The sequence below is a fragment of the Mizuhopecten yessoensis genome, unplaced genomic scaffold (genome assembly GCF_002113885.1).
Source record: "Mizuhopecten yessoensis strain PY_sf001 unplaced genomic scaffold, ASM211388v2 scaffold4999.3, whole genome shotgun sequence".
Taxonomy (NCBI): Eukaryota; Metazoa; Mollusca; class Bivalvia; order Pectinida; family Pectinidae; genus Mizuhopecten; species Mizuhopecten yessoensis.
In genome coordinates this window covers 991,022-1,005,090 of record NW_018405829.1, presented here as the reverse complement: position 1 = coordinate 1,005,090, position 14,069 = coordinate 991,022, and the positions used below count along the sequence as shown (strand labels likewise).

At 35.7% G+C, this 14,069-nt stretch overlaps 1 protein-coding gene across 1 annotated transcript; it reads left to right on the top strand.

The window, feature by feature from the left end:
• The first annotated feature begins 1,233 nt into the window (after nt 1-1,233).
• Nucleotides 1,234-13,767, top strand: LOC110450133 (single-stranded DNA-binding protein, mitochondrial-like). The gene is made up of 6 exons (XM_021497414.1): nt 1,234-1,322; nt 4,752-4,863; nt 7,561-7,680; nt 8,213-8,297; nt 10,193-10,281; nt 10,516-13,767. The coding sequence occupies exons 1-6, from the start codon at nt 1,287-1,289 to the stop codon at nt 10,584-10,586; spliced, it is 513 nt and encodes a 170-aa protein (XP_021353089.1). The 5' UTR covers nt 1,234-1,286; the 3' UTR covers nt 10,587-13,767.
• Nucleotides 13,768-14,069: the final 302 nt, after the last annotated feature.

Genomic DNA, 14,069 nt, shown 5'->3' with positions numbered 1-14,069 from the left:
TCAACTTTTAATATGTCAAAACAGTTGAATGTTTGTTTTGTAACACATTGACTATTTTAAAAATACATACTTGTTGTAGCATGTAGTTTGAATTTTTAAAAGTATGTCACAGGGACGTAATTTGGTAAACACCTTTTTTTAATTTTTGCTAATTTCTGAACCTTATGACAGATTTAATAATGAACCTCTAGTTTCTAGTTTTGAAAAGCAGATTTTAGTAAAATTTCTGAATCCTGTAACAATTTATAAAGTTGAGGTAAAACTAGAAAAAAGTAGTTCTCATGTAACTGGTTTGGAAAAATATATGTAAAGTTCTGAACCGTGTGACGATGTCTTGAAATACAGCTCAAATAATGAAAATTAAGGGTTACCTATTTTTTTCAAACAACTGTTAAATGTTAATTTCTGACTCCTATGAACATTTTTTATATTGTAGGTCAAATTGAGAAAATTGGTTCACAGTGACCTTATTTTGTCAGAAAGTTGTTATTATAATTATCTGACTCCGATGACCCTTTTTGATAATGTAGGTCAAATTTTGAAAATTAAGTCACAGTGACCTATATTTTCTAACATCTGTTAAATGTTTATTTCTTAACCCGATGACAACCTTTTATCATAGTAGGTCATGTTAATCTAATTAGGTCAGACATCCATACTGGCTAAATTTCTGGAAATTGGACGCAGGACTTCATTAAGTATAGGTAATCTAAGTGGATATTTTAAATCAATATATCAATTTTTCATATGGTTCACTTTTCAACAGGGGTCCATTTGCAACGTGTATGTAAAATAAGTTTGCGTTAGGTTCATTTTTCAACGGCTTCCCGGTTCAATTTTCAACGTTGAAAACTGACCCCGGCTCCATTTTCAACGGGGGTCCATTTTCAACGTTACACCGGCGATCTGCTTGTTATCCGCGATTTTCCGTGTTTTACCCAAGTCCAATAAAATATAAATCCCCTGAAAACGCTTTAACGAGGCGGTAGCGATATACAACATACCGGCCTGTTCATTTATGCGAACAAACCGTTCCGATTGTTCCAATTATAGTATTTCATTGATAAAATGTTTGAACATGCAGATATAAGTGCGAGCATTGCAAGTCATTTTTATAACTTACTAGAAATCAACAGTTGATATATTTTTTCCCATAAACCAATGACTCCAGTCCAACCAATTTACCATTTCTGACAGCACAAACGGAACCGCCCAATTAAATTTACTCGCACATCAACTATTAACACACGTGTGTTTGCTCAAAAGTTGTCATCCTGAGATCCAAGATGATGCAAAGGGCATTTGGTGCCGTGTACAGGACAGTAAGTATCGTACTGGTAACAGATAAATACTCTTAACTAGAGAGCATTCTGAGCTCGTGAAACATTCACGGGTCTATCCATGTCACTACAAGGAGATGATCAGATCTGACTTCGTAGCATCGGGTGACCAGTTTCTGAGCCCTTACCGTCACAGTACCCAAATCGGAACCATTGGAGGGAAATGTCACAAGAAATTTGCATGCTGTGCAAAGAAGTATTTTCAAATTGAAAATACTAATTTAAAGATGATAATATACCAATAAAACATTATATGAACTGTATTTACTGCCACTTATGGTTACAATCACAGGTTTAGTTTGTAAATAATGACGAAAATGTAACGTTCTAAATTGATGCGCCATGCGACGTTATTGATTTTCAATTTTTGTATGTGATTTTTCGCAATCCTACTATTTCACAACTAAAAGTAGTTCGGAAAAGAAATTCATTCAGAACGACCATTGACTCAGCTCTTAAATATTCCAAAGACATGCCATCTTCTGCAAAATACTTTTTTCATCTCCAAATATAAGCCTGGTAGGTGTGTTCCAATTTGTTTCGCGATTACGTAACCATGACTATATTTCTGGGTTTATTGATAGAACCATGCGCCGGAAATATCAACTTATTGTTATCAAAATGAAAAGATAATGATATCTATTTAGGAAAAATTGAACAAAAATAACTGGGATCGGTACTATTTGGTATGAAATACATAAAAAAAATCGCTAAAAAGTGTCCTGATTTAGGTACTGTAACAACGAAATACAGTGTGCTCTAACTGGAAATAGTTTAAGATCCGTTTGTCAAAACTAACTTAGTGTACAGTACCTATCTGACAGAGGTATGTACCACTGTAGCGGAACTGAACTGGGTCGATCATCGGCGACCAGATAACTCAATTGGTAGATCAGAGCGTCTGTCTAGAGTTCGGAGTGTTAAAGGTTCAAACCCCGGTCTGGCCGTGCATTTTTCCTCTCCTGTTACATTGGTGCCACAGTGACCAACCCTTGATCCAAGCATTTGGTGATACTTGGCAAGGGGATACCCGAACCTGGGTTTTAAAAAATTGAGTCATCAGGGGCGAAGACTTAGAAAAAGGAGGGAGGAATGTAGCAGAACTGGACTGTATGAGTCGATTGTCGACACAAGTTAACTCAATTGGTAGAGTGTCCGTCTAGAGTTCCGAGGGTCCCCAGTTCAAACCCTGATCTGGCCGTGCATTTTTCCTCCCCTGTTACACAGGTCTCTAAATCATTTCAGCGTGTAAAGAAGAAACACTTAACATTTACTTAAATATAGTGAAGTCATACTTTGTTATGTAGCCAATAGGATAATTTCAGTGTTCACACACTATCTAATTACAGATTATGTCAGTGACCTATACCATTTCATGCATACTCTGCATGAACAATGTCAGTCTGCTAACCACTTTTATTGTTTTATCCCTCTGTTTTATATGTAGATTATGTTTGAGAAGCAGGTCACTGAGACCTGTAACGCTTTTGTCTTTGACCTTGACCTTTCAAAAAGTTGGTCCAGGGCTAATATGTCCTATGCTATTTAACTAGGATTAATCAGATTTGGTATGCAGGTATATGTTATGATGGGAGAGTGCAATTTACATTAAAACAAAAAGATAGGTCATTGTGACATATGCTTTATGGCTAGAACGGGTAACAACCCGAGTACCAGGTTGCGGTCCGGCTACAAGTATTATCCGGTTAGCAAATATACATGTACGTACCCAAAAACTGCCCCAAAATCTAGGTAGCAGTATACAGTAGAGGGTTGTGGCCATGGGTGATATTTTTGTTAAATGGCTAACCCCTGTATAATGATATGTAAAAAAAATATAGAAATAAAACTGTACTAAAATTGGTATAAGCATGATGAAATGGGCTATGTGAGCTTCACATTTGTAAAAAAGAAAGAAGATTTTTTTGGTTCGAGAAGAACATTTTGGCCATAATCTGAAAGGGTGCGTAAAGCTAGCTTTACAGGAGGTAAATTTTTGACAACAGCACACGACGCAAAATTGCAAAAAATCAAGTTTTACAACTTTACTGGGACCCAGATAACTCTGCAACCAGGTAGGTAATCTTTAATTTCAAACAGAGCTTAGAAAAAAATTTACTAGTTGCGGGGGTCAAATTTTTGGGTTAAAAATAGCAATTTTTGGCATTTTTTGGTAATTTTTGATGTGGTAACCATGGTTTTCACACAAGTGACGTACATAGAAAAAAGAGGTTTATACACTTCTGAGTACGTATATATATATATACTTTATATGTATTGTAAATGTAATGCAGTTTACAAATATATATACATGTGTTGTGTAGGGTAAATCTGCTGTGTTTACATTTCCTCGACATGTGCCTTGTTTATCAGAGTCGGGCCATTTCTACTGTATACTGCTACCCTAGCCTAGGTCTGACAGCATTTATTGATTTTCCCGGACAGAAATGTCGCTCCTGACTGTTTAACAGACCTTGAAAACACTTGTGACCAGTATACTTGCTATACAAGTTATCTTCTGTGTTCCGACCGGAAGTGATGCACAAAAATACATGCACATATCGAGCTGTAAAGAAAGTTTATTGATACAGATTTTTTCCAATGATTGCAATCAAAGGTCAAAATAAAAATCACAGTAGCTTGCCTTTCCTACAGTGAATTCTGTCAACTCGGGATGTACCTGCATACCAAATTTGATTACTCCAGGAAAAATATATATAGTCGATATTTTTTGTTATCTTGTATTATCTTGTGTTATCTTGTATTATCTTGTATTGCCTGTGAGTGATTTTTTTCATAGTATTAAATGTATATTAGCCTAATATTCAACTACCTATGAGTCACTCTGTGTGGATTTTGAACTCCCAGGGAGGATATAGAAAAGGAATATGTCTAAAACTCTCATTACTCTGGTGAGGTCAAGAAGTAGCACAGCTTGACTTGTGAACTTTGATAAGCAGTTAAAGTTATCACCCCTTTACCATATGCCTTGTAAATGTCTGTTTTGTATAAGTTGTGTCTTTTTTTCAATTCTTCATTTCACTATAAATTATAATATATATGCTGATTTATACAAATGCATGCAGGAGAGAACTGACATAGCCTGTTGTTCGATCCAATTCATACAACATCATGAATAAAATTTGTTGAAATGAAATGAAATGAAATTGATTTTTTAAGGTCAATCTTGTGGCCTTAAAAAACTCCATCCTCTGGATAATTACTATTTTAAAAAATCTCTTTTATTTTCCCATAATTTCGCTTTTTCGTGGGTGGTATTTTCCCAAATCAACAGGCACTGGTCCCTGTGAAAAAGAGGTAGAAAAATCAATGCATGTCCTGAAAAGAGCCTTTCATCACTATGCAGTAGTTACATATACAGTATATATGTTATACAAATCTTGCTTTCAGACTAACAGGCTTGCATGGTTGGGCAGGAGAAGTTACTCCTATGAATCAGATGGAGAATTTGATTCCAACTCGAGACCTGAGACTACATCTAGTGTACAGTTATATGAAAGAAGTAAGTGACGAATTATATACAGTAGATCACTAATGGACTGTGACTGTTCCATCGCTCAAATTACAGCAAGCATTTATTATCATGATGGAGTTAGATAAGTAAAAGTCTTCATTATTATAACTTTAAATGAAGCTGAAAAAAACATTAACTTCTGATTAAAACAATTTTATTTTGTCTTGTAAAAATTGCCCCATGCATGTTTGTACACAAGAGGCCCCATAAATGTTTTGGTATAAGGCCAAAATACCCCCATCAGCAGCAAGACCAGAACGATCGCTGTCTAGAACAATTATACTTACATTAGGTTATGTGGACCAGCCATGCAATTTTTTTCTAAAATTTTGTGTTGAGGTCAATAGTGAGTTTTAAGTGTTTGCCAAGGTGAAAGGCAATCACGGGCTGTAAAAAGTTATATAATACTTCTCAAATTTAGTATTAAGGTCCAGTGTTGTGATATTTAGGCAGTAGCTATATGGGATGGCATATGCTATAAAGTGTCCTCTTATAAATGACCTTGACTCTAGTTCAAAGGGATCCTTGGATTAAACATTTATATATATATAAACATAAACTTTTATTTATTTTTGCAATAGCTATGAAATAAGTTTCTACAACTTATACTTTTGTTGGCCAGGATTTTAGTCCACAGGGGTCCTATGTGGGAGGAAACCAGAGTACCCTTGGATCATTTCTTGTAAACTGCTGAGAACTTATTACCATATATCTGCTTAATTACCAGGACTGGCATGAAGAGACGTAAATATAATTAGGAAATCAGAGTTATCTCAGAGTCTGATTTCATCCCAACACACCCGCTCTACCCCTAGGGGCATCCTCGATATCCAGGGGTTATGCTCACTTTCGCTCTCTGCACCCCTGGAATATGGCATAGCAAATTTGAAGGCTCTGTGTGCGCCACCTTGTGGATGAGACGAGAAGATTAGTTTGATCATTTGATGTACATTAAAAGAATCTCGTGGTTGCGTAATGGTAAAATCAATTGGCTTAGAAGTCGGGCGTCGCTCCTCTGTAATCTTCAAAGGACAAGTATCAGCCTAGTGATTGGTCAGGTTTTTTTACCTGACACCAGTCAAATAGCTAGCCACATGCCTTGAATTTTGCTATGACATATTCCAGGGGTGCAGAGAGTGAAAGTGAGCGTAACCCCTGGATATCAAGGAAGCCCTTAGGGGAAATCACTCTGATAGAATTTCATGTAAAATTGCTGAGCTTGAAGAGATAAACACACTCATGCTGCCATCATTGCCTGTCTGGATGTTGGCCCCAGGGGACTTGGGACCAAAGAGGTCATAACTTTAAAAAGATTGCATTGAGATCCCCAACCAATAACTATATACAGTCAAACCTGTCTTATGTGACCTTCTGAGGGAAGTTCAAAATAAAGTCACTTGAGACAGAATCAAAAATTTCAAAGAAAGATATAAACTGTGTGTTTAAAATGATTATGATATTTATTTGTGAAATATTTACGTAATAAAACAATATGACATTTATATGCAATTTATTGAATAGTGTTTTTCTAAGATGAGCATTTACAGTCTAAGATATCAAATTTGTTCTAATCACAGATTCTTTGCACATTTAAAAACGTCATCAGACAGCAAACCAGTCATCAATTTTTTTATTTTTTTTTAGAGTTTGCCTCACATGTAAATTTTGACAAATGCTCATCTGCTTTTATCAAATCTAGCATAAAGAGACGAATGCACATATGTTTCAAGGATGGCCTCATGGTCTGCCCCACCCTTGGAGACTTGACCCATGGGTCGTAACTTTGAAACGGTTGAGATCCCCACATCATAACCACACATACAATTGCTGGTCATGAAACATCTAATACAGATATGCTACCCTTGAGGTCTGGCCCTATCCCTGGGATCTTATTTGGAGAATATTTCACCATGATTGCTTAGTTATCCAGGTAAAAGATACAGGCCCTCTGGGCCTCTTGTTTTTACTCCTGTTACACATTTGGCACCCAAAATATACCCACGGAAGATGGCATATAGATAGGGTCCATGACTCATTGATTAAAAAACAACGAAGTTAATGCCTGGATTGCTTTGAAATACTTTAATATTGAAAGAACACACTGTTCTGTCAATAATAAACATACAATATTCATCAGTTTAATATTAAACATTAGAATATGCGGAAATTGTGATACTGTCTCCCTACATCGGATTTTCAACTAGGGATGCACTCCTATGACCTTAATGAAACTTAGAAATAGATGCAAGTTGTTAGGGTTGCAAAATACTATTGGGTCTGTATACTAAAGGTCCAGGTCACATTTAGGTAAAAGGTCAAATTCATTGTTCTGGCCATAACTTCAGACTCGTTGAAAATAACTCAATAAGATTTAAGGGATATATGTAAGATGGCAAAGTGGTGTGTTGCGACCACTTTGAGGTCTGTACACCAAAGGTCCAAGCAGGTCACATTGCGGTCACACTTTAATACAGCCTCGGTGACCTTTTCAGGGAGCATAATCCATCACTTGTAGGGATTTTCTGGTTCTATACACTCGATCTAGTTCTGTCTAGATTTGAGGGGTACAGACCTATTACAGATGATCTAGTTTTGTCTTGATTTGAGGGGTACAGACCTATTAAAGATGAAGGATCTTCATTGCATGTTAGTGTTGACAGGAACATTTACTTTTTTGTTACTCAGGTGTCAACAGAGTGACGTTGCTTGGTAGGGTTGGAAAAGAACCTTACTTCAGTACCAGCAGTTTCAAATACGCGAACTTCCCACTTGCTACATCAATATACTACAAACAGCAAGGCACGGGTAAGTTCTCTGGTATCATTGGGTAGGCAAAAAACAAGACAGCAAATTATGTACAATTGAATCTTGTCAATCCATCTACCATTAATATAATCGGCTTATTCCAGTTTCTAGCCAGTTTATTTTGGAAGCTGATTTCTTTCTTTAGAGCCGTGTCCTGCGGTTATCAACTTGCTTTTTTTTTCATTCCTTTTAAATCAGGAAAAAAAAGTTAAGTTCAGGGTTTTCACATGATGGGGAGGTATTTCTATGAACAAATCATGTGTTTACTAATTATTCATGTTGGAGGATGTTTAATCAAATAAGGCTAAAAATGTTTTCCTATTTTACAACATTCATGAAAAATGACTGAAAAACGGGTAGGTTGGTTGGAATTTCTTTTTGTTGTATTTTATTTTGACGGATCTTGACCACTGATTTTCGATGCATTCAAGTGGATTTTTTGTGCATTCAAGTGAGATAAAATTGTTAGGGTTGGTCAGGGTACCTAAAACATACATATTTGTTTTGCTTTATCATTACTTTTGTTACATAGATGAGACAAAACAGACGACAACATGGCACGATGTAAAAGTGATAAAGCCTTTGGCTGTTGCCAAGCTTCATGACATTGGAACAGGGTAAGTGACTCAACACATGCACTGGCGACATTTGAAGTTGTTGACAAATCTATTTATTGGTGGTACACCAGTCAAAATCATTCTCAGTAGATAAATGATCACTTTATTAGGGCCCCGCAAAATTTCTGAAATCTCACATGGTGATACACTGTGATGTGCAGATGTGCAATAGGGGTTTAAGATGTTCCTAAGGTCAAGGTCACTGTTAACATTACTAAAAATAGAATTGGGAATATACTGTCAAAAACACATCAGATAAGGGCCAGAAGGCCAAACGTTCTGAAATTTCTTATGTTGAAATATTGTGATGATATGCAGATATGCAATACTGGTTTATAAAATTCCTAGGTCAAGGTCGCTGTTACTAAAAATAGAACAGGGAATATACTGTCAAAAATACATCAGATAAGGGCCTTACAGAAAGCCAAACTTTCTGAAATTTCACATGATGATACACTGTCATTACAGTAAAACCTCACTCTCACAAACTCTGTTTACTCGAATACCCCTCATTCGTCGAACAGGTTGTTTGGTCCTGACCAAGTTCTACATATTCTTTGTAAGTAATCCCAGATCTCAAGGCACAGGCTGCGGTCCATGCTCATTGTGCTTATACAGGTGTCGGCTGGACGTCAGATAATTAGAGGATTAACGGCAGTATCATTCAGTAACTGTACTGTTACCCTGTTGTAGCTGCATTATCATGTTGTGTGCTTATTTATTTTTTCCAACAATGTTTTGACATCGATGATTTGGTGGAAGTGTTAATTCACTGGGTGTGTAAAACCATATTTTGGCAATATTAAGCGGTAATCACATAGCGGATTCTCAACCAACTTTAAAGATATTCCAACTTGAATACGTCGTGATTGTTAACTTCATTATCAATCAACATTATGATAACAAGGATTCAAGGTTTTTTTCATTTTAAAATGATCGAAGAGTTCAACTCGTTTTGATATTTTGTAAACTTAACGTAGCCGATTACAGTATGGCAGAGTATGTCAAAACGACAAGTACCTTACACATGCAGCTTTATAATTTTATTTACTTTCTTATTACCGGTGGCTTCTTTCTATCATCTACTATCCGTGATATTGCAGGGCTCGTTCTGTCTGTTGTCCCACGTGATGATGATATCGGTCGAACCTCGGATTCGTTGAATACCATGTATTCCTCGAAATATTGATCTGGACCCTACGAGTTCGAGTAAGCAGGGTTTTACTGTACATGCAGATGTGCAATAGTGGTTTTAAAAAATTCCTAAAGTCAAGGACTCTGTTTCTAGAAATAGAACCGGGATTATGCTGTCAAAGCTACATCAGATAAGGCCCTTACAGAAGGCCATATTTTCTGAAATTTCTTGGATGATACACTGTAATTATATGCAGATGTGCAATAGTGGTTTAAAATTCCTACGGTCAAGGTTGCTGTTACTAAAATCAGAAACAGGAATATACTGTCAAAAATACATCATATAACGCCCTTACAGAAGGCCAATTTTTTTTCAAATTTCACAAGATGGTAAAATTATGCAATAGGGCTTTAAAAAGGTACGAAGGTCAATGTGCCATTACTTTAAAATAGAACAGGGCATATACTGTCAAAATTTATTGTGAATGTTCCTTCCTGAAAAGTCAATGATCACTCTCGCTTTTGCTTGGTGCTTATACGGTAGATACCCATGCTGTTACAATCATCAGACAAAGGGTGACTGTTTTTTAACATTAACTATAGCTAACAATGGTCAGTCACTTGCCTGGGTTATAGGTTATGTCTTTTTGTAACACCCTTGAAATTTGGATTGTCTTTCACATTTCTTGTTGGGGGGATCTGAATGACTATGTCTTGTTAATAGTCAAAGTGCTAATGTTGTTTGTATTTCTCATTTGAAGGTCACGCCTGTATATAGAGGGCAGGCTGGAAAACAGGTCCAGTAAAGGTAAAGACGGAAAGCAACAGTACAGAACTTCTGTGGTTGCTGGTAGGTGTGACAAATATTTCATTTTTAAAGCGATTCATTTAAGGTGGGGGGAAAAATCAGTTGTTCTCTCTAAAATGGAACATTGAATAAAACATTTATCTCATCTGATTGTTGTCTCTAAACTGGTAGATTGTCTTTACTTGTTAGCCTAATGAAACTTTGCTGGTTAGTTTTGGTGATATTACTTTTCAAAGAGAAAATCATTTATTGAAATATTTTTTGTTTGTTTTACAGATCTCATCATTGTTTTAGCACTAAAGGAGAAAACAGAAGAACATATTTCATTTGACACAGATAGGACATGAGACTTTAAAGAGTCCTTACCTTTGATGTAATGTCGGCATGATGAGGACAGTAACCTTTGATGTAATGTCAACATGATGAGGACGGTTACCTTTGATGTAATGTCAGCATGATGAGAACAGTTACCTTTGATGTAATGTCAGCATGATGAGGACAGTAACCTTTGATGTAATGTCAACATGATGAGACCGGTAACCATTGATGTAATGTCAACATGATGAGACCGGTTACCTTTGATGTAATGTCAACAGGTTGAGGATGGTTACCTTTGATGTAATGTCAATATGATGAGGACAGTTGCCTTTGATGTAATGTCAACATGATGAGACCGGTTACCTTTGATGTAATGTCAACATGATGAGGACAGTAACCTTTGATGTAATGTCAGCATGATGAGGACAGTGACCTTTGATGTAATGTCAGCATGATGAGGACAGTTACCTTTGATGTAATGTCAACATGATGAGACTGGTTACCTTTGATGTAATGTCAACATGATGATACTGGTTACCTTTGATGTAATGTCAACATGATGATACTGGTTACCTTTGATGTAATGTCAACATGATGATACTGGTTACCTTTGATGTAATGTCAACATGATGAGACCGGTTACCTTTGATGTAATGTCAACATGATGATACTGGTTACCTTTGATGTAATGTCAACATGATGATACTGGTTACCTTTGATGTAATGTCAACATGATGAGGCCAGTTACCTTTGATGTAATGTCAACATGATGAGACCCGTTACCTTTGATGTAATGTCATCATGATGAGAACATTTACCTTTGATGTAATGTCACCATGATGAGAACATTTACCTTTGATGTAATGTCAACATGCTGAGACCCGTTACCTTTGATGTAATGTCAGCATGATGAGAACATTTACCTTTGATGTAATGTCACCATGATGAGAACATTTACCTTTGATGTAATGTCACCATGATGAGAACATTTACCTTTGATGTAATGTCACCATGATGAGAACATTTACCTTTGATGTAATGTCACCATGATGAGAACATTTACCTTTGATGTAATGTCACCATGATGAGAACATTTACCTTTGATGTAATGTCAACATGCTGAGACCCGTTACCTTTGATGTAATGTCAGCATGATGCGAACATTTACCTTTGATGTAATGTCAACATGATGAGAAAATTTACCTTTGATGTAATGTCAACATGATGAGACCCGTTACCTTTGATGTAATGTCAGCATGATGCGAACATTTACCTTTGATGTAATGTCAACATGCTGAGACCCGTTACCTTTGATGTAATGTCAGCATGATGAGAACATTTACCTTTGATGTAATGTCACCATGATGAGAACATTTACCTTTGATGTAATGTCACCATGATGAGAACATTTACCTTTGATGTAATGTCAACATGCTGAGACCCGTTACCTTTGATGTAATGTCAGCATGATGAGAACATTTACCTTTGATGTAATGTCAACATGATGAGACTGGTTACCTTTGATGTAATGTCAACATGATGATACTGGTTACCTTTGATGTAATGTCAACATGATGATACTGGTTACCTTTGATGTAATGTCAACATGATGAGGACAGTTACCTTTAATGTAATGTCAACATGATGAGGACAGTTACCGTTGATGTAATGTCAACATGATGAGGACAGTTACCTTTGATGTAATGTCAACATGATGAGAACATTTACCTTTGATGTAATGTCAACATGATGAGAACAGTTACCTGTATTGTAATGTCAACACAGTGAGGACAGTTATCTTTGATGTAATGTCAACACATTGAGGACAGTTATCTGTAATGTAATGTCAACACATTGAGGACAGTTATCTGTAATGTAATGTCAACACATTGAGGACAGTTATCTGTAATGTTATGTCAACACATTGAGGACAGTTACCAGTTGGTAGTAGTGCTATGTCGGTAGAGAAGGGACAACTAACTGCAGGGAATGAAAATAGCTGAGGAAATTACAACGGGTACTTTTTTGAACAGAGATAGTTTGAACAATGTTTTATTTAGCGTGTTGTGAAGCATTTTTATCAATTTTAGCAGAGGTTAGCTTGCTGGTTAATTACAAGTGTGACATTATTTTGAGGTATAATGTAGAATTACTCTACTACAGGAGTTATTAAATCCGTTTTTAATCAAAACAGTGAATGTTTTGGATGTTGTACTACAAAACGGAGACTATCAAACAAGTAAATAGAGGATATGTCATAAGTTTCCCTTCATATTAGATTTATGATACAAGTTTTGGATTTTTCTTGTTTGCGAGCCTCTGGTGAACAAATATGAAAAATACAAAACAAGTATCATAAAAGATATATATTATTGTTTTTGTTATTTTAAATGTGAGTTGTTTTTCCAACTTAAGTATCAGCATATTTTTTAATTACAGTACACGGGCAAAATTTCTTGTTGTCATTATAACCAAAAATTTTTGCCTGTGTTGTAAACTTTATACATATGTATATAACTGTTGAAACCGCTATACAGACTGTGAATATAAATGTTTTATTAGTCATTTTCATCATTTCATCATTTATACAGTATTATCTCTTGTCATAACTAATTGCCTTTGATCCCCTGTAAGGACTAAGTATGATCAGACCAGAAGATGGCCCAAACATTTTCCAAAAAATTAAGTCTGTTTAGAGGTAAGATTCAGGATATTGTTTTAATAAATAATTTTTATAAGCGTTGAAGATCGTCTAAGTGTTTTCCCAAAAAATTAAGTCTGTTAAGAGAAATTTCTAATTTATTTTAGAAAAATGATAAATTAACCTAGGATAATTTGACTACATGACATTTTCAAATGAAAATGATGAGAGAAAAGCATTCAGATCGAGGCTGGTGAAGGGAGATAAAAAAGAAAATGGACAAAATAGTAAACTCCTGTCAGCATTAAAAAGTTTAATGTGAGCGGTCAATGTTTCACAACCTTGATATTGGTATATATACTTAGATGTATCACAGCCTTATTTCTTTTATCATTTGGACCAATGCTGTCCGTAAATTAATTGAATATTTGCTTGACATTTTACTTTAGCATTTTAAAAAACAATTAGGGCCAAAATTGTGTCTTACCATACCTAGTCCTTTCATAAACATGTGCTTGAGATGCAGTGTATGTGTGTGATGGATGTTTGACAATAAAATGTCAAAAGTTTTACCAGTTATGAGTTCTTCTTCAATGTGGAGTTTGTCTCAGTATGACATTCCCTGTTTTAGCCCCTCCCTAATAAGGCTGAATCTATCATGACTCGGAATATTAGTTTGCAACACACTAAACATAGTTATCACATAAGAAAGGCCAAATTATCACCATGCAAATATGGGTTTTATAAAAAGTGAAGGTTGAATGTTTGATTGGACAAAGGTTTCCTGGTGTCATATAAAAATTATATCCCCCATAAGTACTCATCTGGATAGGTATTTCATAGGGACCAAAATTGTATAGGACACTGTATT

Coding starts and splice junctions, on each gene's coding strand:
- LOC110450133 (XM_021497414.1), top strand. CDS start 1,287: ATGATGCAAAGGGCATTTGGTGCCGTGTACAGGACA. Junction 7,681..8,212: donor CTACAAACAGCAAGGCACGG/GTAAGTTCTCTG, acceptor TTTGTTACATAG/ATGAGACAAAACAGACGACA. Junction 10,282..10,515: donor CAGAACTTCTGTGGTTGCTG/GTAGGTGTGACA, acceptor TTTGTTTTACAG/ATCTCATCATTGTTTTAGCA.